A 25,672-nucleotide genomic window follows, 5' to 3' on the forward strand; every position below is an offset into this window, starting at 1 on the left:
GTAGCTGCAGGAACAGGGTTGGAGAGGCCATGACATACAGAGTTTGGGCGGAATATCACCTGTCAAGGCAAAATAACCGGAGTAGCCTACCTGACATGAGTGAAATGAACCAGCGGAAAAGTGGCAAGCTTTTTTTGTGACTTTCTCAAATGATCAATAGCCTATAGTCACATGCAGCCCATATATCTTTTGATTTCTAAGACATTCTATGGTTTATATCATTCACAACTAAAGTTGCCAAATAACTCTAAATCTAGTGTATAGGACCTGTTCAAATTATCACTTTTATGCTCAACATAGCCATAGCATCCTATGACGGTGCCACATTGAAAGTGACTGAGCTCTTCAGAAAGGCCGTTCTACTGACAATATTTGTCTATGGAGATTGCATGGCTATGTGCTCCATTTCACACAACTGTCAGCAAAGGGTGTGGCTGAAATAGCCAAATCCACTCATTCATCGGGTGTCCACATACACTATATATACAAAAGTATCTTGTCTGCTAAATGAACAAACCTACAGCCTATGGCATGGCTCACAGCCAGATAACATACAGTAGGATAACTCATGTTCTGTTCTTCTGAAATACATTTTCTTCATATCATCATGTTTCTTTAGACCTGCCTAGAACAAATCATGGATTTACTGTGATGGTGTATATTGAATTGATTTATTATACGTTTTTTTAAATGTAGATGTTCCAAAGGTGTGCATCGGCGTCATGTTTGCATGGATACCTGGAAATGTTAAACGTGTTGATGTTAATTAACAGTAAAATTACCGTGAGACAGGCAGCTTTTGCATGACAACCAGCTGACAAGATTTTATGACCGCCACAGCCCTAGATGTGGTACAAATCACATTATTGTGGGAGCACCTCAACACATAGGCTTGGTCGCTAACTCTACATATAACACCTACTGATTATAGCCATGTATTAATACACTGCTCCAAAAAATAAAGGGAACACTTAAACAACACAATGTAACTCCAAGTCAATCACACTTCTGTGAAATCAAACTGTCCACTTAGGAAGCAACACTGATTGACAATAAATTTCACATGCTGTTGTGCAAATGGAATAGACAAAAGGTGGAAATTATAGGCAATTAGCAAGACACCCCCAAAAAATGAGTGGTTCTGCAGGTGGTGACCACAGACCACTTCTCAGTTCCTATGCTTCCTGGCTTATGTTTTGGTCACTTTTGAATGCTGGCGGTGCTTTCACTCTAGTGGTAGCATGAGACGGAGTCTACAACCCACACAAGTGGCTCAGGTAGTGCAGCTCATCCAGGATGGCACATCAATGCGAGCTGTGGCAAGAAGGTTTGCTGTGTCTGTCAGCGTAGTGTCCAGAGCATGGAGGCGCTACCAGGAGACAGGCCAGTACATCAGGAGAGTGGAGGAGGCCAAAAAACATTTGTGAAAAACTGAACAGAGAGACAACACAGACTGAAAATCTGCCAAAGAGCTGGACTCGTGTTTGTGTGAGTGAGTTATACTACATTATGCCAAATGTAGACTTAATAACATAGACATTTCGATTTTATAAAAGTGGCCTTTTGTAATTCTCACCTTCACTGTAAGAAAAATGGCAGAAAAGGAAGTTGGAATGGAATGCTGGGAAATTCACGTAGTCGGTTACGACAGAAACGCATAATCAAAATATGTATTTATTTGTATCTAACTATTTAACTGTCACTTTATTGCATTCTCGTGCGTTTCACACAACATAATAATCAAAGTAGATAAGAATTTGTCATTTTTTGAAAACAATAATCAAATGTTGTGCGTTACCAGGGTAACCGGGGTAAACTACCAAGTGTGCTGCTAGACAAGCTAAACTATGCTCTAGTTAAACTACTGGCCTTTTATTGTGCATAAATATAGCTAGTAACCTTCAACACGTTCCGTGAAGACACGTAAGAAATATACCTAGCTACGAATCTGTTGATTGTGTTATTGAGCATTTTGCCCAGGATATTTTCTAACACAAAAATGTCACAGTTAGAAAACGGTATCGTTAGTAGCTAGCTAGATAGGCGATGTTGTAAATTGCTTGGCTAATTTCGCTCGAATTCAGTGTTCACAGACCATCAGGATGTCGGTTCCTTTGTCTGGGGTAGAGCTGCTCAGCGTGTGTACAGTGCTCCAGGACTGTGCTGCACAGCTGTCAGTGCTGGGTCACATCATGCCCGACACCTACAGGGGTCGTCCAGAAGCTGATAAGGTATTATCTGATTATCCTCAGCTAACATTATACGCGGAGCTAATGTCAATTGGCTTTTTCAAGCGATGATGCGTCTTTAGCAAATTAATGGTATGCTTGCTATCTAAGCTGTAATTTTCTCCTATTCAGCCCGTATTCATATGTTTTTGTGGAAGTTTGTGTCAGCCGACATTGGACAGGTCCTTGAACAGCAGAAAGGGGCAGAGCAGAACCTGAAAGCAGCCCGTCAGTTTGAGAGAGAGTCTGGGAGACTGTCAGATGCCACCCGTGAGCTGCACAGATCCCAGAAGGAACTGAACCGCACGCTAGAGGAGGACCCACTGTCCCCTGACAACCTGGCCAAGGTGCAGAGAGACAGGTGGGTTCCAGATAGCTCTTGTTCGGGGCTTTAGTGCACGTTCTGACTTGGACCAGAGCTAGGTTCCAGACAATTTAATAAAATAGAAGCCCACAACTCTGTGCTTCAAACAGAGATGTATTATGATTTATTATGCACGAGACAACTTTTCATTGGGATCTTTTTCAGGTCAACCACTGAACTAAACACATTGCCATCGTTTACATTTGTCAAACATTTCCAAGGTGCAGAGCAGACTGTATTAACTGTGAATCCAAAAAGTACCCTGTATGCCATCTACCTCATACATAACGATCATGCTCTCTCTCTCTCTCTCTGTCTTCCTGGCATACAGTCAGTTTGTGGGTCACGTGATTGCTGATGTGTTGGCAGAGCTGCAAGAGAAAGGGACCTTTCACAGCTTGCTTTTCGCTGTGGAAGAAGAGAAAAGAAGGAAGGCCAACCTCCAGGACATAATAATCAGGTCAGGTTATGGTCAATATGAATATGTAGGCTAATAATTCATTGTCTGTGCAGGCAATAGTCAAATTCTTTCAAATCCCACACAAAGAGGAGGCTGCTGAGGGGAGGGTGGCTTGTAATAATATCTGGAATGTTGTAAATGGAATGGTATCAAATGCATGGATGTGTATGATACCGTTCCAGCCATTTCTATGAGCCTGTTTTATTTTGATTGAAAACAGAGCTATAATTTGTCTTTGCTTATTATAGGACTTGCATACAGTGTCTGCCTTAAAATTCAATCTAAAAAGGGATTACATTTGATGTTTTTTCCGATAGATCTACACAACCTACTCCACATTTTCAAAGTGAAAGAAAGTTATAGAACATTTTCCCAAAAAATAAATATGTAGTGAGGGCCAGCCAGCGAGAGCATAGCAAACATGTCGCAGTGGTGGGTAGTATATGGGGCTTTGGTGACAAAACGGATGGCACTGTGATAGACTACATCCAGTTTGCTGAGTAGAGTGTTGGAGGCTATTTTGTAAATGACATTGCCGAAGTCAAGGATCGGTAGGATAGTTAGTTTTACGAGGGTATGTTTGGCAGCATAAGTAAAGGAGACTTTGTTGCGAAATAGGAAGCCTATTCCAGATTTAATTTTGGATTGGAGATGCTTAATGTGAGTCTGGAAGGAGAGTTTACAGTCTAACCAGACACCTGGTATTTGTAATTGTCCACATATTCTAGGTCAGAACCGTCCAGAGTAGTGATGCTAGTCGGGCGGGAGGGTGCGGGCAGAAATCGGTTCAAGAGCATGCATTTAGTTTTACTAGCATTTAAAAGCAGTTGGAGGCCACGGAAGGAGTGTTGTATGGCTTTGAAGCTCGTTTGGAGGTTTGTTAGCACAATGTCCAAAGAAGGGCCAGATGTATACAAAATGGTGTCAGTCTGCGTAGAGGTGGATCAGAGAATCACCAGCAGCAAGAGCGACGTCATTGATATATACAGAGAAAAGAGTAGGCCCGAGAATTGAACCCTGTGCCACCCCCATAGAGACTGCCAGAGGTCTGGACAACAGGCCCTCCAATTTGACACACTGAACTCTATCAGAGAAATAGTTGGTGAACCAAGCGAGGCAGTCATTTGAGAAACCAAGTCTATTGAGTCTGCCGATAAGAATGCGGTGATTGACAGAGTCGACAGCCTTGGCCAGGTCAATGAAGACGGCTGCACAGTACTGTCTTTTTTCGATGGCGGTTATGATATCTTTTAGGACCTTGAGCGTGGCTGAGGTGCACCCATGACCAGCTCGGAAACCAGATTGCATAGTGGAGAAGGTATGGTGGGATTTGAAATGGTCAGTGATCTGTTTATTAACTTGGCTTTTGAAGATTTTAGAAAGGCAGGGCAGGATGGATATAGGTCTATAACAGTTTGGGTCTAGAGTGTCTCCCCCTTTGAAGAGTGGGATGACCGTGGCAGCTTTCCAATCTTTGGGGATCTCAGACGATACGAGAGGTTGAATAGGCTAGTAATAGGAGTTGCAACAATTTCGGCAGATCATTTTAGAAAGAGAGGGTGCAGATTGTCTAGCCCAGCTGATTTGTAGGGATCCAGATTTTGCAGCTCTTACAGAACATCAGCTGTCTGTATTTGGGTGGGGGAGGCGGCGAGGGGGGGGGGGGGGGGGGGGCTTGGGCAAGTTGCTGCAGGGGGTGCTGAGATGTTGGCCGGAGTAGGGGTAGCCAGGTGGAAAGCATGGCCAGCAGTAGAAAAATCCTTATTGAAACTATCGATTATCGGAGATTTAACGGTGGTGACAGTGTTTCCTATCCTCAGTGAAGTGGGCAGCTGGGAGGAGGTGCTCTTATTCTCAATGGACTTAAGTGTCCCAAAACTTTTTGGAATTAGTGCTACAGGATGCACATTTCTGGTCAAGGGCAGTCAAGTCTGGGGTGAACCAAGGGCTATATCTGTTTTTAGTTCTACATTTTTTGAATGGGGCATGCATATTTAAGATGGTGAGTAAAGAACTTTTGAAGAGCAACCAGGCATCCTCTACTGACAGGATGAGGTCAATATCCTTCCAGGATACGCGGGCCAGGTTGATTAGAAAGGCCTGCTCGCTGAAGTGTTTTAGGGAGCGTTTGACAGTGATGAGGGGTGGTCGTTTGACCGTGGACCCATTACGCACGCAGGCAATGAGGCAGTGATCACTGAGATCCTGGTTGAAGACAGCAGAGGTATTTAGAGGGTAAGTTGGTCAGGATGATATCTAAGAGGTTGGTTACGGATTTAGTGTTGTATCTGGTAGGTTCCTTGATAATTTGTGTGAGATTGAGGGCATCTAGCTTAGATTGTAGGACGGCCGGGGTGTTAAGCATGTCCCAGTTTAGGTCACCTAACAGTACGAACTCTGAAGATAGATGGGGGCGATGAATTCACATATGGTGTCCAGGGCACAGCTGGGGGCTGAAGGGGTCTATAACAAGCGGTAACGGTGAGAGACTTGTTTCTGGAAAGGTGGATTTTCAAAAGTATAAGCTCGAATTGTTTAGGCACAGACCTGGATAGTATGACAGAACTCTGCAGGCTCTCTCTGCAGTAGATTGCAACTCCGCCACCTTTGGCACTTCTACCTTGTCGGAAACTGTTATAGTTAGGGATGGAAATTTCAGGATTTTTGGTGGCCTTCCTAAGCTAGGATTATGACACAGCTAGGGCATCCGGGTTGGCGGAGTGTGCTAAAGCAGTGAATAAAACAAACTTAGGGAGGATGTTTCTAATGTTAACATGCATGAAACCAAGTCAACAAATGAGAGCGCATGGGGATTGGGAGTGATGCTGGGGGCTGCAGGGCCTGGGTTAACTTCTACATCACCAGAGGAACAGAGGAGGAGTAGGATAAGTGTACGCCTAAAGGCTAAAAGAACTGGTCGTCTAGTGTGTTTGGAACAGAGAGTAAAAGGAGCAGATTTCTGGCCGCGGAAGAATAGATTCAATGCATAATGTACAGACAAGGGTATGGTAGGATGTGAGTACAGTGGAGGTACACCTAGGCATTGAGTGACGATCAGAGAGGTTTTGTTCTTAGAGGCACCATTTAAGCCAGGTGAGGTCACCGCATGTGTGAGGGGTGGAACAAAAGGGCTAGCTAAGGCATATTGAGCAGAGCTGGAGGCTCTACAGTGAAATAAGACAATAATCACTAACCAACATAATGACATTAGGGAGAGGCATGTGTAGCCGAGTGATCATAGGGTCCATTGAGTAAGTTGGCGAGCTGAAGACACGGCAATTCAGACAGCTAGCAGGCCGGGGCTAGCAGGCTAGCAGATGGGCCTCAGGGGGACGTCGCAACGGAAGAGCCTGTAGAAACCCCCTCTGGACGGTTACGTCGGCAGACCAGTTGTAATGGATCAGCGTGGATCCGTGTCGGCAGTAAAGGGGTCCAGGCCAAATTGCAAAAGAGGTATTGTAGCCCAGGAATTGACTGATGGATCTCTGCGGCTAGCCAGGTGATGGGCCTAGCTCGAGGCTAGCTCCAGGCTAACTGGTGCTTGCTTCGGGACATAAACGTTAGCCAGTTTTAGCCACTCGGATAGCAGCTAGCTAGCTGCGATGATCCGGTGTAAAGTTTCAGAGCTTGCGGTAGGAATCCGGAGATATCGTGGAGAAAAATCAGTCCGATATGCTCTGGGTTGATATCGCGCTGTGCAGACTGGCAGGATTTGATCGGGCTGAGGCCGACGTAAATCTTAAATACTTGGTGGAAGCACCTTTAGCAGACATTACAGCTGTGAATTCTACCAACTTTGCACAACTCTTAGGGCAAAATATATCCATTGTTTTTGTCAAAATTGCGAAAGTTCATTACATTTGGTTGGGGATCATTGACGGAAAGCGATATTTAAACCTCGTCTCTGATTTTTTTTAAGCAGATTTAAGTCAGGACTGAGACTAGACCACTCAGGAACAGTCAACACCTCTTGGAAAGCCCTTCTGGTGTCTTTTGCATAAAAATGTGTGTAGTTGTTCACAGAAGACTGAGGCTGGTTTCTCTGTAACTTTTTAACTGGGCTTTTCTTCTTTCATATTTATTTTGATCCTAACAAACTCCTCAGTTCCTGCCGGTGACAAGCATACCCATAACATGATCCCAATACTTGGAAATACAAAGAGATCAACAACATTGCATTCACTCCATATTCCTGGCCTGTATGACAAAGTGAAAAGAAATAGCCGGTGTTAAAAAAAAATCCACTAGATGGGAACGGAGGTAAGATGGCAGACTCTACACAGCGGTGCAGATTGCCTCAAGATAAAATCATAATATTCAATATCTGTAAGACTAAATATTAGAACTTTACATACTCGTGGGTAATAACCTTCAATCTGGATAACACAAAACAACTCATCAGGCTTAAGAAATGTATCGACAAATATTACAACAACAAGCAACACCAAACATGACAGAGTAATAAACAAGGAGAACCAATCTCCAAAAGAAAATGAGACTGACGGACACAGACGATTTATGCTTTTCACTACCGGGAATGGTTACGGTGGAAACCAATCTGTTAAAATCGATCGACGACAAACTGCATACTTGAATTAGTTAGGAAAGATATAAAGGAGTTGAAGGCGAGCCTCGAGACGAGTGACGAAAAAGCTGCGACAATGGAGAAAGAAACAAACAAGCTTAAAGGGACAGTCAATAAGATTGAAATGGACGTTAAATGAACTTAAAGGAGAACATCTTTCTGAGAGAAGCCTTACTTGACATACAGAATAGATCTATGAGAGAAAATATGGTACTTACTGCTATCCAAGAAAAAGGAGAAGTTCCTGAAAATGTGGTGAAGGAATTCCTTCTTACAGCGCTTCAGAACCCACGCGAAGCTGTTGACAAAATCCAACTTGAACGTGTACACTGTTTCGGACAGAGAGGACCCGAGATATGAGCGCCCAATCTTTGCCAAATTTGCTTTCTTTAAAGATAAAATAATGGTTGAAAGCCTGGGTAAAAGACTCACTGGCATGAAAATAGACATGAATGATAAGTTCCGAAGGAAATTGCAGAACGGCGCAAAGCTCTGTACCCAATCTTCAAGGAGAAGATATTAAAAAGGAAAAGTGTAGCTCTCGTAGTCTATAAACTGTATATTGATAACCAAATGTTCCGAGACACAGACTACTCCATGGCTATTCTAAATATTACAAAGTTCCCATAGAGGATTCTAATAATGAAACACTCAATATTAGCCATGGTTGGGATTGTAATTTAAAAAAATATCTAGAAAAGCAATAAAATACAACAATTTAAATAAATATACTACAACTACACTATACCATTCTAGGTAGGGAATGTTGGAAAAATAATTAGTATTAGACTTTCCATTTATTGTATTTTATGAATTGATAAGATAGCATTGAAGAAAGGATAATTAACTAAATTGTACATCTTAAAATACAAGGAACTGGAACACAAAAGTACTGAATCAACATGGAAGAGATAAAACACAGAGGACACAGTATGTGGGTATGTGCAGGAGTATTGTGATGGAAGGTGGGGTGTGTGTTTTTGTGTTTGAAAAAGTGTGGAGTTGAGTCAGTGAAAAAGGATAGTGGTTGCAAATCCCAGAGCCCATGTGTGCTTGTGAGCAGGGGTTATGAGAGCTTTCAATTTTGTGCAGATGTGGGATATACATTTTAAAATATATCATACATGTAGTTGATTTATTTATTGGCCTATCCCCAACCCTATACCTGAGCGACCCATACGCTAAGGAGAAGTCCTTATCTGTTTTATGGACCTACCGTAAGTAGCCTATACGCAGCCAAATCAGAAAGATGAATGTGGTCTGAGACCTACTAAAGCAGCACCACACACTCAAGATTCTGAGCCTGCCTGGCAGGGTTGGTCCTACAAAGCCAAATCCCCCTGATGGGAGAGCATAATATACAAGGAAATTCTCAAAGCTGCTAATGAGAACCTTGAAGACCTTGTACCTAACTGGTGGAGATTCCAGTGGGGTGTCCCCACCCAGGCAGTGGCAGTGCTGGCAACACTAGCTGCAGTAACCAATGGGGAGGGGGTCACACTCGGACAATCAGAGAGGGGGCATATTATTGTGGCCCTGGTGGCAAAGGTCTGACAACACAGAGATGCTTGGGAATATGGTCACAACGGGGGACCGTTGGGGTGTAGCTGAGTTTCATCAGCTAGGACGTGACAATGGTTAATCAAATCTCCCTATTATTGCTACGTTTTGCATGCCTTCTCAAACAGCTTCAACTGTATATCAAGTTCTTTCTTGAGTTGGGCTCAGTGATGGAACAACTGAATAGTGGGGAACAATTGGAGGTTTACTTAGTAGCAATGCAAATATCATGGTATAGCTATATGGATACTCAATCACTATGGTACTTTTAAATGGTGAGTTTACAAACATATATTATGATAAATAGATTTGAAACTTGTATCTCAATATGGTAAATGGTGAAATAAGTATAGCCAGTTATAATGAATGGCTTAGCAGATAATAAGAAAAGACGATCAGTATTTACCTGGCTAAAAGAGAAGAAGTTTAATATATATTGTTTACAGGAAACTCATTCAACTATTTTAGATGAAGTTGTGTGGAAAAAGGACTAGGGAGGCGAAATATATTTCTCCCATGGGCAAAGAAACTCGAAAGGGGTAATGATATTAATTAACAGTAATTTTGATCCGAATGTGCAAATTGTCCAAACAGATCATCAAGGTAGATGGGTGAATGTAAATACACTGCTCAAAAAAATAAAGGGAACACTAAAATAACACATCCTAGATCTGAATGAATGAACTATTCTTATTAAATACTTTTTTCTTTACATAGTTGAATGTGCTGACAACAAAATCACACAAAAATGATCAATGGAAATCAAATTTATCAACCCATGGAGGTCTGGATTTGGAGTCACACTCAAAATTAAAGTGGAAAACCACACTACAGGCTGATCCAACTTTGATGTAATGTCCTTAAAACAAGTCAAAATGAGGCTCAGTAGTGTGTGTGGCCTCCACGTGCCTGTATGACCTCCCTACAACGCCTGGGCATGCTCCTGATGAGGTGGCGGATGGTCTCCTGAGGGATCTCCTCCCAGACCTGGACTAAAGCATCCGCCAACTCCTGGACAGTCTGTGGTGCAACGTGGCGTTGGTGGATGGAGCGAGACATGATGTCCCAGATGTGCTCAATTGGATTCAGGTCTGGGGAACGGGCGGGCCAGTCCATAGCATCAATGCCTTCCTCTTGCAATAACTGCTGACACACTCCAGCCACATGAGGTCTAGCATTGTCTTGCATTAGGAGGAACCCAGGGCCAACCGCACCAGCATATGGTCTCACAAGGGGTCTGAGGATCTCATCTCGGTACCTAATGGCAATCAGGCTACCTCTGGCGAGCACATGGAGGGCTGTGCGGCCCCCAAAGAAATGCCACCCCACACCATGACTGACCCACCGCCAAATCGGTCATGCTGGAGGATGTTGCAGGCAGCAGAACGTTCTCCACGGCGTCTCCAGACTCTGTCACGTGCTCAGTGTGAACCTGCTTTCATCTGTGAAGAGCACAGGGCACCAGTGGCGAATTTGCCAATCCTGGTGTTCTCTGGCAAATGCCAAACGTCCTGCACGGTGTTGGGCTGTAAGCACAACCCCCACCTGTGGACGTCGGGCCCTCATACCACCCTCATGGAGTCTGTTTCTGACCGTTTGAGCAGACACATGCACATTTGTGGCCTGCTGGAGGTCATTTTGCAGGGCTCTGGCAGTGCTCCACCTGCTCCTCCTTGCACAAAGGCGGAGGTAGCGGTCCTGCTGCTGGGTTGTTGCCCTCCTACGGCCTCCTCCACGTCTCCTGATGTACTGGCCTGTCTCCTGGTAGCGCCTCCATGCTCTGGACACTACGCTGACAGACACAGCAAACCTTCTTGCCACAGCTCGCATTAATGTGCCATCCTGGATGAGCTGCACTACCTGAGCCACTTGTGTGGGTTGTAGACTCCGTCTCATGCTACCACTAGAGTGAAAGCACCGCCAGCATTCAAAAGTGACCAAAACATCAGCCAGGAAGCATAGGAACTGAGAAGTGGTCTGTGGTCACCACCTGCAGAGCCACTCCTTTATTGGGGGTGTCTTGCTAATTGCCTATAATTTCCACCTTTTGTCTATTCCATTTGCACAACAGCATGTGAAATTTATTGTCAATCAGTGTTGCTTCCTAAGTGGACAGTTTGATTTCACAGAAGTGTGATTGACTTGGAGTTACATTGTGTTGTTTAAGTGTTCCCTTTATTTTTTTGAGCAGTGTATGTTATTGGACCATAAACAGATATGGCTCATTAACCTTTACGGACCAAATTATGATGATCCACGCTTCTTTGAAAATATATATAATAGTTTATCAACCATACAAGCTATACAAGACTGTTTTATCATGGTGGGAGATTATATTACGGTTTTAAATACCGCTATGGACCGTAAAGGAAATTACACTACAAACTATCCCCTTCATACACTTAAGGAAATCCCGAATATCATGGATATATTGGAACTAGTGGATATATGGAGGCTTAAATATCCTGACCTAGTGAGATATACATGGCAGAGGCTCAATCAATTTAGTCGTCTTGACTACTTTCTCTCTGGCACCAAAAGTTAGTGTTGATAGGGGACAGATTGCAGTCGGAGCATCAAATAATTGCCATATATATTACTCTTACAGAATTTCCACGTGGGCGAGGATATTGAAAATGTAGTTAAAGCCTAATGGATGACAACTTGTTTTTAACTAGGACAGAAGTATTTATAACTGACTATTTCCGACAAAACATACAGTGGGGCAAAAAAGTATTTAGTCAGCCACCAATTGTGCAAGTTCTCCCACTTAAAAAGATGAGAGAGGCCTGTAATTTTCATCATAGGTACACTTCAACTATGACAGACAAAATGAGAAAAAAAATCCAGAAAATCACATTGTAGGATTTTTAATGAATTTATTTGCAAATTATGGTGGAAAATAAGTATTTGGTCAATAACAAAAGTTTATCTCAATACTTTGTTATATACCCTTTGTTGGCAATGACAGAGGTCAAACGTTTTCTGTAAGTCTTCACAAGGTTTTCACACACTGTTGCTGGTATTTTGGCCCATTCCTCCATGCAGATCTCCTCTAGAGCAGTGATGTTTTGGGGCTGTTGCTGGGCAACACAGGACTTTCAACTCCCTCCAAAGAATTTCTATGGGGTTGAGATCTGGAGACTGGCTAGGCCACTCCAGGACCTTGAAATGCTTCTTACGAAGCCACTCCTTCGTTGCCCGGGCGGTGTGTTTGGGATCATTGTCATGCTGAAAGACCCAGCCACGTTTCATCTTCAATTCCCTTGCTGATGGAAGGAGGTTTTCACTCAAAATCTCACGATACATGGCCCCATTCATTCTTTCCTTTACACGGATCAGTCGTCCTGGTCCCTTTGCAGAAAAACAGCCCCAAAGCATGATGTTTCCACCCCATGCTTCACAGTAGGTATGGTGTTCTTTGGATGCAACTCAGCATTCTTTGTCCTCCAAACACGACGAGTTGAGTTTTTACCAAAAAGTTATATTTTGGTTTCATCTGACCATATGACATTCTCCCAATCTTCTTCTGGATCATCCAAATGCTCTCTAGCAAACTTCAGACGGGCCTGGACATGTACTGGCTTAAGCAGGGGGACACGTCTGGCACTGCAGGATTTGAGTCCCTGGCGGCGTAGTGTGTTACTGATGGTAGGCTTTGTTACTTTGGTCCCAGCTCTCTGCAGGTCATTCACTAGGTCCCCCCGTGTGGTTCTGGGATTTTTGCTCACCGTTCTTGTGATCATTTTGACCCCACGGGGTGAGATCTTGCGTGGAGCCCCAGATCGAGGGAGATTATCAGTGGTCTTGTATGTCTTCCATTTCCTAATAATTGCTCACACAGTTGATTTCTTCAAACCAAGCTGCTTACCTATTGCAGATTCAGTCTTCCCAGCCTGGTGCAGGTCTACAATTTTGTTTCTGGTGTCCTTTGACAGCTCTTTGGTCTTGGCCATAGTGGGGTTTGGAGTGTGACTGTTTGAGGTTGTGGACAGGTGTCTTTAATACTGATAACAAGTTCAAACAGGTGCCATTAATACAGATAACGAGTGGAGGACAGAGGAGCCTCCTAAAGAAGAAGTTACAGGTCTGTGAGAGCCAGAAATCTTGCTTGTTTGTAGGTGACCAAATACTTATTTTCCACCATAATTTGCAAATAAATTCATTAAAAATCCTACAATGTGATTTTCTGGATTTTTTTTCCAAATTTTGTCTGTCATAGTTGAAGTGTACCTATGATGAAAATTACAGGCCTCTCTCATCTTTTTAAGTGGGAGAACTTGCACAGTTGGTGGCTGACTAAATACTTTTTTGCCCCACTGTAGGTATTAGAGGTCGACCGATTATGATTTTTCAACGCCGATACCGATTATTGGAGGACCAAAAAAAGCTGATACCGATTAAATCGGCCGATTTTTATATATATGTGTATGTAATAATGACAATTACAACAATACTAAATTAACACTTTTATTTTAACTTAATATAATACATAACTAAAATCTATGTAGTCTCAAATAAATAATGAAACATGCTCAATTTGGTTTAAATAATGCAAAAACACAGTGTTGGGAACAAAGTAAAAGTGCAATATGTGTCATGTAAAAAAGCTAACGTTTATGTTCCTTGCTCTGAACATATGAAAGCTGGTGGTTCAATATTCCCAGTTAAGAAGTTTTAGGTTGTAGTTATTATAGGAATTATGACGCGTCGACTATTTCTCTCTATACCATTTGTATTTAATGTACCTTAGACTATTTGATGCTCTTATAGGCACTTTAGTATTCCCATCCCAATCTCGGTAGTTGATAGGCTTGAAGTCATAAACAGCACAGTGCTTCTAGCATTGCTAAGAGCTGCTGGAAAATGCAGGAAAGTGCTGTTTGAATGAATTCTTACGCGCATGCTGCTGATTACCGATTGTTATGAAAACATGAAATCGGCCCTAGTTAATCAGACGACCTCTAATAGGTATAGAAGAGCCCCTTATTGTATGGGACAATTTTAAATCCAATTCAGTACTCATCTCTAAAACAAAAGCAATTTAGGTCAAAATAATACATATCTTTTTATTTTTTATTGAACCTTTATTTAACTAGGCAAGTCAGTTAAGAACAAATTCTTATTTACAATTACAGCCTAGGAACAGTGGGTTAACTGCCTTGTTCAGGAGGAGAACGACAGATTTTTACCTTGTCAGCTCGGGGATTCGATCTTGCAACCTTTCAGTTACTAGTCCAACGCTCTAACCACTAGGCTACCTGCCACCCGGGCTTAGTGGGACTATCATTTGTTTTTCAACAGGACAATGACCCAACACACCTCCAGGCTGTGTAAGGGCTATTTGACCAAGAAGGAGAGTGATGGAATGCTGCATCAGATGACCTGGCCCGCCACAATCCCCCGACCTCAACTAAATTGAGATGGTTTAGGATGAGTCGGACCACAGAGTGAAGGAAAAGCAGCCAACAAGTGCTCAGCATATGTGGGAACTCCTTTAAGACTTTTGGAAAAGCATTCCAGATGAAGCTGGTTGAGAGAAAGCCAAGTGTGCGCAAATCTGTCATCAAGGCAAAGGGTGGCTATTTGAAGAATCTCAAATGATTTGTTTAACACTTTTTTGGTTACTACATAATTCCATGTGTTATTTCATAGTTTTGATGTCTTCAAAATGATTCTACAATGTAGAAAATAGTAAAAACAAAGAAAAACCCTTGAATGAGTAGGTGTAATTTTAAATACATTTGCCAACATTTCTAAAAAATAAAAAAAAAGGGTTATTGTGTGTACATCGTGAGCATTTTTATTTATTTAATACATTTTGAATTCAGGCAGTAACAGAATAAAATGTAGAATAAGCACTGTGCAAGGCATTTGGAAAATATTCAGACCCCTTGATTTTCCCACATTTTGTTACGTTAGACTTATTCTAAATTTTAAAAATCCTCAATCTACACGCAATACCCCATAATGACGTGAACAATTTTTTTATATAAAAAAAAAAACATGCCTTATTTACATAAGTATTCAGACCCTTTGACATGAGACTCGCAATTGAGCTCAGGTGCACCCTGTTATCATTGATCATCCTTGAGATGTTTCTACATCTTCATTGGAGTCCACCTGTGGTAAATTCATTTGATTGGACATGATTTGGAAAGTCACACACCTGTCTATATAAAGTCCCGCAGTTGACAGTGCATGTCAGAGCAAAAACAAGCCATGAGGTCAAAGGAATTGTCCGTTGAGCTCCGAGACAGGATTGTGTCAAGGCACAGATCTGGGGAAGGGTACCAAAGAAAATTCTGCAGCATTGAAGGTCCCCAAGAACACAGTGGCCTCCATTCTTAAATGGAATAAGTTTAGATCCACCAACAATCTTCTTAGAGTTGGCCGCCCGGCCAAACTGAGCAATCGGGGGAGAAGGGCCTTGGTCAGGGAGGTGACCAAGAACCCGATGGTCACTCTGACAGAGCTCCAGGGTTCCTCTGTGGAGATGGGAGAACCTTCCAGAAGGACGACCATCTCTGCAGCACTCCACCAATCAGGCCTTTATGGTAGTGGCCAGACGGAAGCCACTCCTCCGTAAAAGGCACATGATAGCCCGTTTGCCAAAAAGCACCTAAAGGACTCTGAGCATGAGATACGAGATTCTCTGCTCTGATGAAACCAAATTGAACTCTTTGGCCTGAATGCCAAGTGCCATGTCTGGAAGAAACCTGGCACCATCCCTACAGTGAAGCATGGTGGTGGCAGCATCATGCTGTGGGAATCGCTGCCAAAGGTACTTCAACAATGTACTGAGTAAAGAGTCTGAATACTTACAGTACCAGTCAAAAGTTTGGACACACCTACTCATTCAAGGGTTTCTTTATTTTTACTATTTTCTACATTGTAGAATAATAGTGAATACATCAAAACTATGAAATTACACATATGGAATCATGTAGTAATCACTGGGTTGAGATTGGGTGATTGTGGAGGCAGGTCAACTGATGCAGCATTTCATTACTCTCTTTCTTGGTCAAATAGCCCTTACCCAGCCTGGAAGTGTGTTGGGTCATTGTCCTGTTGAAAAACAAATGATAGTGGAACTAAGCGCAAACCAGATGGGATGGTGTTTCACTGCAGAATGCTGTGATAGCCATGCTGGTTAAGTGTGCCTTGAATTCTAAATAAATCACTGACAGTGTCACCAGCAAAGCACCATCACACCTCCTCCTCCATGCTTCACGATGGGAATCACACATGCGGAGGTCATCCGTTCACCTACTCTGCGTCTCACAAAGACACGGCGGTTGTAACCAAAAATCGCAAATTTGGACTCATCAGACCAAAAGGACTCATTTCCACCAGTCTAATGTCCATTGCTCGTGTTTCTTGGCCCAAGCAAGTCTCTTCTTATTATTTGTGTCCTTTAGTATTGGTTTCTTTGCAGCAATTCGACCATGAAGGCCTGATTCACACATTCTCCTCTGAACAGTTGATGTTGAGATGTGTCTGTTACTTGAACACTGAAGCATATATTTGGGCTGCAATTTCTGAAGCTGGTAATTCTAATGAACTTATCCCCCGCAGCAGAGGTAACTCTGGGTCTTCCTTTCCTGTGGCGGACCTCATGAGAGAGAGTTTCATCATAGCGCTTGATGGTTTTTGCGACTGCACTTGAAGAAACTTTCAAAGTTCTTGAAAATGTCCACATTGACTGACCTTCATGTCTTAATGATGGACTGTCGTTTCTCTTTGCTTATTTGAGCTGTTCTTGCCATAATATGGACTTGGTCTTTTACCAAATAGGGCTATCATCTGTATATCACCCCTGCCTTGAAACAACACAACTGATTGGCTCAAATGCAATAAGAAGGAAATAAATTCAACAATTTAACAAGGGACGCCTGTTAATTGAAATACATTCCAGGTGACTACCTCATGAAGCTGGTTGAGAGAATGCCAGGAGTCTACTCACACTTACACATTGAGCCTGATTGCTGTCTGTGTGTATTGCAGGGAGGAGGGCAGCCGGCGGAGGACCAAAGCTCTTCAGAGACAGCTGCTTGACATCCGCAAGGAAAAAACTCTGGAGCTGCAGGTACCATAACTGAGGAAGACAACGGAGACACATTCCTTCACGTGCCCGATATGATTTTCAATCTAGTAATGGGCAAGATTAGAATTAGGCTACACATTGACTGACTCTTGGTGGTGCTCCAAGTTCCTTGAGGGTGTCAGACGTCGATGTCTTTGAAAATCGGGGTGCCTCCCGGTTTTTCATTCTCAGGTAAATACATGACAAAGTATTGGCAACTTATGTAATACTTTGCGCAAACTGTCTTAATGTTGTCCCTTTAGCGACGTGAGGAGATGACTGCCCACCTGAAGGACCAGCTACACGGGAGGAAAGCTAAGACTGGGCTGGAGAGGAAGTATGTGAAGAGCAGCGCGGAGCTGCTGGTGTACCAGGGACAGAAGATCAACACACACTCTGAGAAGCAGCTGGAGGAAGAGATCAGGGTGTGTGTCTTTGTGGCACTGTCCAGAATCATCCCCTAGCCCCTAAGGCTGTGTTTACACAGGCAGCCCAAATCTGATCTTTTGCCCAATTAGTGGCAAACATCTGATCTTATTGGTCAAAAGACCAATTAGTGGTAAAAGATCTGAATTGGGCTGCCTGTGTAAACGCAGTCTAAGTGCCTCATGCAGTGGCGGATTGGCAATTCTGACAAATGCCAGATGGGCTGGACCATTTTTGTTGTTGGGTAGGCTGGTCGAAATTGACACACACACACAAATATATATTTTTATATAAAGACATGGCCGGCGGCCCATGGGCCTGTTAAGATTTGTTGTACAGAGTTTTGCGCAATTTCTATGTTCTACTAATCTATAATGAGCTTTTGGCTGACCAGTGGGCAACAGCCATCTAGTTAATGTGTATTGAGTTTCCACTTCCTCTGATGTTGAACCTCAAGTTAATTAGCCTATGATATTACTTAGTGCACATATGTATTTAAATGTCATGTGTCAACACTGCTCCCAGTGTCTAATTAGGGTGTGTAGGGTCAGGGTGTGTGTGTGGGGTGTGTGTGGGGGGGGGGGGGGTTAGTTGTCGGCGCATGTAGTGATGGGGGCTGGTGTGGATGAAATGCCAGGGATGAATTCTTGTTCCAGGCCACCCATGAAGATCTCATAGAATTGGGTAGGTATTGCTTTTTGCTAATACCTACACATTTCTTGTAGCTATCCCATCCTTTCAGATCTACACAAGTGGCTAGGGGGTGTTTCTGGACAGAGCCTTTGGTGTGACTTGGCTACAGACTTTGTAGTAACTGTGAGGTTTGGATGTACAGAGATGGTTACCACTACATGTGCATCTGTGTAATCATTGTTCCTCTGTCCTCAGCTACTGCAGGAGAGGTTGGAGGAGGAGAGGAGAGTTCATATGGAGATGGAGACTTTCCTCAAGAAACATCAGACAGTACGTGTGCAGTGGTGGTTGGAAAATGGCATGACATGACTTGTGTATAGGAGCATAATTTATCTTTTGTGTGACATATACAGTACCGGTCAAAAGTGTTAAAATACCTACTCATTCCAGGGTTTTCTTTATTTTTACTAATTTTCTACATTCTAGAATAATAGTGAACACATCAAAACAATGAAATAACACATGGAATCATGTAGTAACCAAAAAAGTGTTAAAAAACAACAGGAAAATGACCCAACACACCTCCAGGCTGTGTAAGGGCTATTTGACCAAGAAGGAGAGTGATGGAGTGCTGCATCAGATGACCAGGCCTCCACAAAAACCCCGACCTTACCCAAATTGAGATGGTTTGGTATGAGTCGGACCGCAGAGTGATAGAAGAGCAGCCAACAAGTGCTCAGCATATGTGGGAACTTCTTCAAGACTGTTGAAAAAGCATTCCAGGTGGTGAAGCTGTTTGAGAGAATGCCAAGAGTGTGCAAAGCAGTCATCAAGGCAAAGGGTGGCTATTTAAAGTATAAAATATAATGAGTTATTTGAACACTTTTTTGGTTACAACATGATTCCATATGTGTTATTTCATAGTTTTGATGTCTTCACTATTATTCTACAATGTAGATAATAGTTAAAAATAAAGGAAAACCCTTGAATGAGTAGGTGTTCTAAAACTTTGGACCGGTATTGTATATTGGGTGTAGTAGGATGACTTGGTACATTCTTTGAGCTGCCATCTAAATGCTGTTATTTTATTGCAATAGTAGAATCCCAAATCAATCCCTAGCACCTATTCAGGGTTCGGCAACCTTTACGACAGCAATAGCAATTAAAACATTTTTAATCACAAAAAATGTGTTGGGGGAGCTGTACAAGAAATTGATGAGCCCTTGTCTCTAGAGCAATAGCGGCCATAGCTGGGATTTAGCACCACGAATAGCTGCAGATCAAATCACTGCAAAATCTGACTTTCAGAACCACAAAACAGTGGACAGCGGCCGTCAGCAGAGCCATATTTGTCTGTCAGGTGAAGCTGCAACAATGTGTGTTTGTGTGCACCTCTCAGAGTCTGGATGAGAAGCTGGAGGTGTGGATGGAGCGCTATGAGAGAGACATGGAGGACAAGCAGCAGGAGCTCAACAGCCTGAGGAACAAAAAAGCTAACAATCTCTCCCAGCTCCAGGAGCTGGCCAAGAAGGTGAGGACAAAGCCTGGGTTGATTTCATTAGGCACCAAACAGGGAAAAACAGACTGAAATAGGGAGGGACCACCTGGACTTTTCTAAAAAGAAACAGTAGTTTTCATTTTCCGTTGAATAATGTTTTGCTTCGGTGTGCCCTAATGAATACAAGCCTGGTCTGCATGGCTCACAACCCATTTCTTTCTGTAGTATACGGTTTAGCGCACTGACACTAGGTAATGAATAGGATAGTAGGCCTGATATACACTGAGTATACCAAACATTAGGAACACCGTCCTATTATTGAGTTGCACATCCCACCTGCAAATAAACTGTTATTACAAGTCCTCAGATCATTAAAGGGGAAATCTGCAGTTGCTACATACGTTTTTTTAACTTTTAAATGAATTGTACACTACATAGCCAAAAGTATGTGGACACCCCTTCAAAGTAGTGGATTCTATAACTAAACCCGAGATAGACCACAGTCTGTCGTTTTCAATATATTGGCGCGTTCTAGCATGCATCTGCATATTTCCGTCGGGGAACGCCTACTCTGTGAAGTGCGCCTGTGCAATAACTCAATTCACCCTTGCACTCCTAAACAACGCAATTTAAAAAAAACTTTTACCCTTTTGCAAAGTCTACAAAACATAGTCCACTCTGTTCATAACAGATTGTAGTTTTGGGAACAGAAAACTGTATTGAGATCAAATGTTTCATCAAGGAGAAAATGTGCAGAATGACGGCCAAAATCCACCTTCTCCAACTGCAGGTCATTGGGCTTCCTCTCACTACCATATTTGGTACTGAGTGGAAACGCCAAGCAGATGCTTCACATCTGGTGAAATATCTGTCTCATTGTTCTGTGACACAATCTTCATAGACAAACATTGGCAGTAGAATGGCCCTTACTGAAGAGTTCAGCGACTTTCAACGTGGAATTGTCATAGGATGCCACCTTTCCAAAAAGTCAGTTTGTCAAATTTCTGCCCTGCTAGAGCTGCACTGGTCAACTGTAGGTGCTCTTATTGTGAAGTGGAAACGTCTAGGAGCAACAACAGTTCAGCCGCGAAGTGGTAGGCCACACAAGCTCACAGAATGGGACCGCCGAGTCCAGAAGCGCGTAAAAATGTCTGTCCTCGGTTGCAACACTCACTACCGAGTTCCAAACTGCCTCTGGAAGCAACGTCAGCACAAGAACTGTTCATCAGGAGCTCCATGTAATGAGTTTCCATACATAGCTTTTTACTAAAATAGACTGCAAATTGCCGCTTTTAGAAAGTATACCCGTATGGAACAGAAATTGTACTCTGGATATTGACTCGGTCTTTGTACTTTCTTCTGTTCCAGTACAGAGACATTGAGCAGGTGGTCATCGAGGACAGGATGGAGAAAGAGGCCCTACGCAGGAAGCTGGAGAAGGAACATATGGAGCGAGACGCAGCCACCAAGGTAATCATTGAACAATCTTTAATAAATCACCACCACCTGCCCAGCAAGGAAACCAATCACATCCAGTGGCAGTGCAGTGTTTAATGCCATGCATCTTGTTCACAACTGTACTCCCCTCTTCTTTTGTTCATTACACTAAATCATTTTCTTATTCCCTGTCTGTCACTTGCAGATCCAGTCGTGGTGGAGGGGAACATTAGTGCGACGTGGCCTGAGCCCCTATAAGAAAGGCAAGAAGCCCAAGGAGGGAAAGAAGGGAAAGAAGAAAAAGTGAGGTGTCCCTTCTTCAAGAGCTCCAGTGAAAGGAAACCAAAAAAAAATCTCAATACAGACATGTTACTTTTCATCAATGTTCAATTCCTGATTACAGACAATCTAAGTCGACACTGGCCTGTAGGCAAATATATCTTCAATGAGAAAAGCTTTTTTTTTTCTTCAACAGAGTAAAGTTGGCATGGTCATTTTGAATACTACTACCACCATTGCCAGGTTCTTACTTATATGCAGTCTAACACAAGGGCAAGAATGGTAATAAACAAGCGTACTCATGAGACTGAAATGGGTAACTTTTATTAATGCACTTTAAAGAATTCCAAATATTAATTCCAGAAAATAATAATTCCATTTTGTACATGTTTTCAGGGACAATTTCTCAGCAAACGGTGTAAAAGTTAAAAAGACCATGTTGCGGTCATGAAAGAAGGTCCTCTCTTTATCTGGTACCTACTTGTAAACATATGGAATGTATCTATTTTACTGTACAAATGTCACAGGTCCAGACCCAGCAGTAGGGGCACATGATTTTCTGCTGGAGAAAGCCCAAGTCAGTCGACATAAGTTAGGAGGGGGGGAAATATCTAAACAAAACATTTATAATATATTTAAAATCACCTTTAACTTCCCTTTTCAGAACTCTGAGTCTTATCAAAAACAAAGTTAAAATGGCAAAAACATACCTCTGATATATTTTTTCACTTCAGAAGCTACGTAGGCTGATTCCCAGTCTACATCGCTTTTACTGTAGGGATGTGCATCTATGTAGGCAGATTCCCAGTCTACATCGCTTTACTGTAGGGATGTGCATTTAAGTAGGCATCCAGTCTACGATCGCTTTTACTGTTGGGATGTGCATCTATGTAGGCAGTCTACTTAGCTTTTACTGTAGGGTGTGCATCTATGTAGGCAGTCTACGTAGCTTTTACTGTAGGGATGTGCATCTATGTAGGCAGCCTACGTAGCTTTTACTGTAGGGATGTGCATCTATGTAGGCAGCCTACGTAGCTTTTACTGTAGGGATGTGCATCTATGTAGGCAGATTCCCAGTCTACATCGCTTTTACTGTAGGGATGTGCATCTATGTAGGCAGATTCCCAGTCTACATCGCTTTTACTGTAGGGATGTGCATCTATGTAGGCAGCATTCCAGTCTACATCGCTTTTACTGTAGGGATGTGCTATCTATGTAGGCAGATTCCCAGTCTACATCGCTTTTACTGTAGGGATGTGCATCTATGTAGGCTGATCCCAGTCTACATCGCTTTTACTGTAGGGATGTGGCATCTATGTAGGCAGATTCCCAGTCTACATCGCTTTTACTGTAGGGATGTGCATCTATGTAGGCAGCCTCCGTAGCTTTACTGTAGGGATGTGCATCTATGTAGGCAGATTCCCAGTCTACATCGCTTTTACTGTAGGGATGTGCATCTATGTAGGCAGCCTACGTAGCTTTTACTGTAGGGATGTGCTCTATGTAGGCAGCCTACGTAGCTTTTACTGTAGGGATGTGCATCTATGTAGGCAGCCTACGTAGCTTTTACTGTAGGGATGTGCATCTATGTAGGCAGCCTACGTAGCTTTTACTGTAGGAATGTGCATCAAAGTAGGCAGCCTACGTAGCTTCTGAAAGGAAAAAATATATATCAGAGGTATGTTTTTACCATTTAACTTTCTTTTAGATAAGAGTTCTGAAAAGGGAGCTTGGGAATCTGCCTACAGATCCCCGACCCATCAATCAGTGGTCCTTGGGTCTATCTTCACCAGAGTATTATTGTCGAGCTCTAAGGCTAGCACTCCCTCATCCCCCTCCCTGGGAACGAGAGGTTGTGTCTGCCTCATTAGGAACTAAGAGTCAGTCCGTTAACCTGACTTTCTGTGGGTAACACTGCTCTAATGTAGAGCTGGGCCATGTTCATTAGGGCATGCAACTGAACTGCAATGTTTCTTATTGGACAAGTACAGGTAATCCCTGTTTCAGTGTGTTTTCTTCTGTTTGGTGCCTAATGAGCACGACCTTGTCAATGGGGTTCACTAAGGACAGCGCTAGTGACAAATAAATACTGTTCCGGTCTGGCAGATTACTGTAACCGCTGCCAGACCAAATTAGCAATATGCACACCTGTGTGTGTAGCAAGAGCCACATTTGTGTCTATAAGATGTGTTTGAACAATTCACCAAAAACAACTTGATCATGAGAAGAATTGGAAAGGTGTCTCGAACACTGTCAATAGTTAAATCTGTAGATCCATTTGAAATGTCATACAAACTTGGCTACATGTAGTGATAAAAAGATTAGTTCTGTGCATGAGGGAGACACTGTCATATTCACTACTACTTGTCTACGGTCTCAACTCTCCATGTTGAACTCAAATGTGAAGGTGATGAGGTGGTTTGTAAAAAATACAAGAAAAAAAGAAACGTTTGTTTGTAGAAAATAAAAAAGGTAGTGTATGTTTATCCCCAGTGCCTTAGCCCCAGAACCTGGCCGGCCCCAACAGCTCATCAGTAGAGTGGACTACAATAAGAAATAACCGTTACTGCAAGATAAAAACACAGATACTAATGCAAAGTTGCAGGCCTTTGATGTCATTGGCTGTCAGTCAACCTGCCCATATGCTGTCCAGTCAACCTGCCCATACATCACACCCTTGATTAGAGACTTGACTGAGCTGTGCTCAAGGAAGAAGTTGCCTGTAAACGCTGGTCTAGGATCAGCTTGAACCAATCCCACTCGTACACTAACCTTTAAGAGGCCTGTTTTCTTTTCTTATAGTACTTTTTATTTTACTTCCCTGGCCCAGCGCTTAGGGACATCGTGCAATCCATGTAGCTACACGAGAACGCAACTCCTTGTGGAAAAACACATGAATTACAGCTTTATACATGGGTGATTCTACAGAAGCGGTGCAAATTGCAATCCCACCCCGAAAAAAAAATATATATATATATATAAAAAAAATAAAAAGCTAAGTCTCCAAACTTAGGACATCTATATACATCACAATATGTTCTAAGGCAATACCAAATATATTGTTAAATTATTATAGTACAAAGTAATTGTTTATACACATTTCTTTTGAGAGGTGTTCTATTATATTGAAAGATACTGATCTAATAAGCAGTTGTTTATTTTTAAACATCTTTCCAAAAAAAGAATGCTGTCCCACATTTTGACATCACTAACTAAACACACACAATAAAAGACTGTGCCTTAAGCAACTCCTACAAATATCACCAGGTGTTGGGATTGCACCCCTCTCCAGCATGACCACATGGTGAGTAGTCTATCTGCAAACATTTCCGATAAAATTTTTGAGCAAGTTGGTAAATCTTAATCTATTTTTAAATAGTGTCAGTACCAAACATCTCATATATCAAGAAATGTGTAAAGTACGCTTTTGGGATGTACATACAGTGCATTCAGAAAGTATTCAGACCCCATGACTTTTTCCCACTCATCAATCTACACACAATACCCTATAATGACGAAGCAAAAACAGTTTTTTAAAAACATTTTTGCACATGTATAAAAAATACAAAAATGGAAATATCACATTTACCTAAGTATTCAGGCCCTTTAGTTCGTACTTTGTTGAAGCACCTTTTGCAGCGATTACAGCCTTGACTCTACAAGCCTAGCACACCTATATTTGGGGAGTTTCTTCCCATTCTTCTCTGCAGATCCTCTCAAGCTCTGTCAGGTTGGATGGAGCGTCGCTGCACAGCTATTTTCAAGTCTCTCCAGAGATTCCAGGCTCTGGCTGGGCCCCTCAAGGACATTCAGAGACGTGTCCTGAAGCCAGTCCTGCGTTGTCTTGGCTGTGCGCTTAGGGTCATTGTCTTGTTGGAAGGTAAACCTTCACCCCAGTCTGAGGTCCTGAGTGTTCTGGAGCAGGTTTTCATCAAGGATCTCTGTACTTTGCTCTGTTCATCTTTCCCTCGATCCTGATTAGTCTCCCAGTCCCTGCCACTGAAAAATGTCCCCACAGCATGATGCTGCCACCACCACCATCTTTCACCTTAGTGATGGTGCCAGTTTCCTCCAGACGTTACACTTGGTATTCAGGCCAAAGAGTTGGTTTCATCA

At 42.6% G+C, this 25,672-nt stretch overlaps 2 protein-coding genes across 2 annotated transcripts; both read left to right on the forward strand.

Moving 5' to 3' along the window:
• Positions 1–2,319: 2,319 nt before the first annotated feature.
• On the forward strand, positions 2,320–17,432 carry LOC120043640 (dynein regulatory complex protein 9-like). Its single transcript, XM_038988194.1, has 3 exons — positions 2,320–2,589; positions 2,924–3,052; positions 17,205–17,432. The coding sequence occupies exons 1-3, from the start codon at positions 2,372–2,374 to the stop codon at positions 17,293–17,295; spliced, it is 438 nt and encodes a 145-aa protein (XP_038844122.1). The 5' UTR covers positions 2,320–2,371; the 3' UTR covers positions 17,296–17,432.
• A 48-nt stretch (positions 17,433–17,480) lies between these two features.
• Positions 17,481–21,839, forward strand: LOC120043638 (dynein regulatory complex protein 9-like). Its single transcript, XM_038988193.1, has 5 exons — positions 17,481–17,708; positions 18,598–18,672; positions 19,742–19,873; positions 21,209–21,310; positions 21,483–21,839. The coding sequence occupies exons 1-5, from the start codon at positions 17,559–17,561 to the stop codon at positions 21,582–21,584; spliced, it is 561 nt and encodes a 186-aa protein (XP_038844121.1). The 5' UTR covers positions 17,481–17,558; the 3' UTR covers positions 21,585–21,839.
• The last annotated feature ends 3,833 nt before the right edge of the window (positions 21,840–25,672 follow it).

This window comes from Salvelinus namaycush, unplaced genomic scaffold (assembly GCF_016432855.1).
Source record: "Salvelinus namaycush isolate Seneca unplaced genomic scaffold, SaNama_1.0 Scaffold982, whole genome shotgun sequence".
Lineage (NCBI taxonomy): Eukaryota > Metazoa > Chordata > Actinopteri > Salmoniformes > Salmonidae > Salvelinus > Salvelinus namaycush.

Bases quoted from the DNA above. Each gene is read 5' to 3' on its own strand.
- LOC120043638 (XM_038988193.1), top strand. From the start codon at position 17,559: ATGACTGCCCACCTGAAGGACCAGCTACACGGGAGGAAAGCTAAGACT. The intron at 19,874-21,208 runs GTGAGGACAAAG...CTTCTGTTCCAG, and splicing joins TCCAGGAGCTGGCCAAGAAG to TACAGAGACATTGAGCAGGT. The intron at 21,311-21,482 runs GTAATCATTGAA...TGTCACTTGCAG, and splicing joins AGCGAGACGCAGCCACCAAG to ATCCAGTCGTGGTGGAGGGG.
- LOC120043640 (XM_038988194.1), top strand. From the start codon at position 2,372: ATGTTTTTGTGGAAGTTTGTGTCAGCCGACATTGGACAGGTCCTTGAA. The intron at 2,590-2,923 runs GTGGGTTCCAGA...CCTGGCATACAG, and splicing joins GCCAAGGTGCAGAGAGACAG to TCAGTTTGTGGGTCACGTGA. The intron at 3,053-17,204 runs GTCAGGTTATGG...TGTGTATTGCAG, and splicing joins CTCCAGGACATAATAATCAG to GGAGGAGGGCAGCCGGCGGA.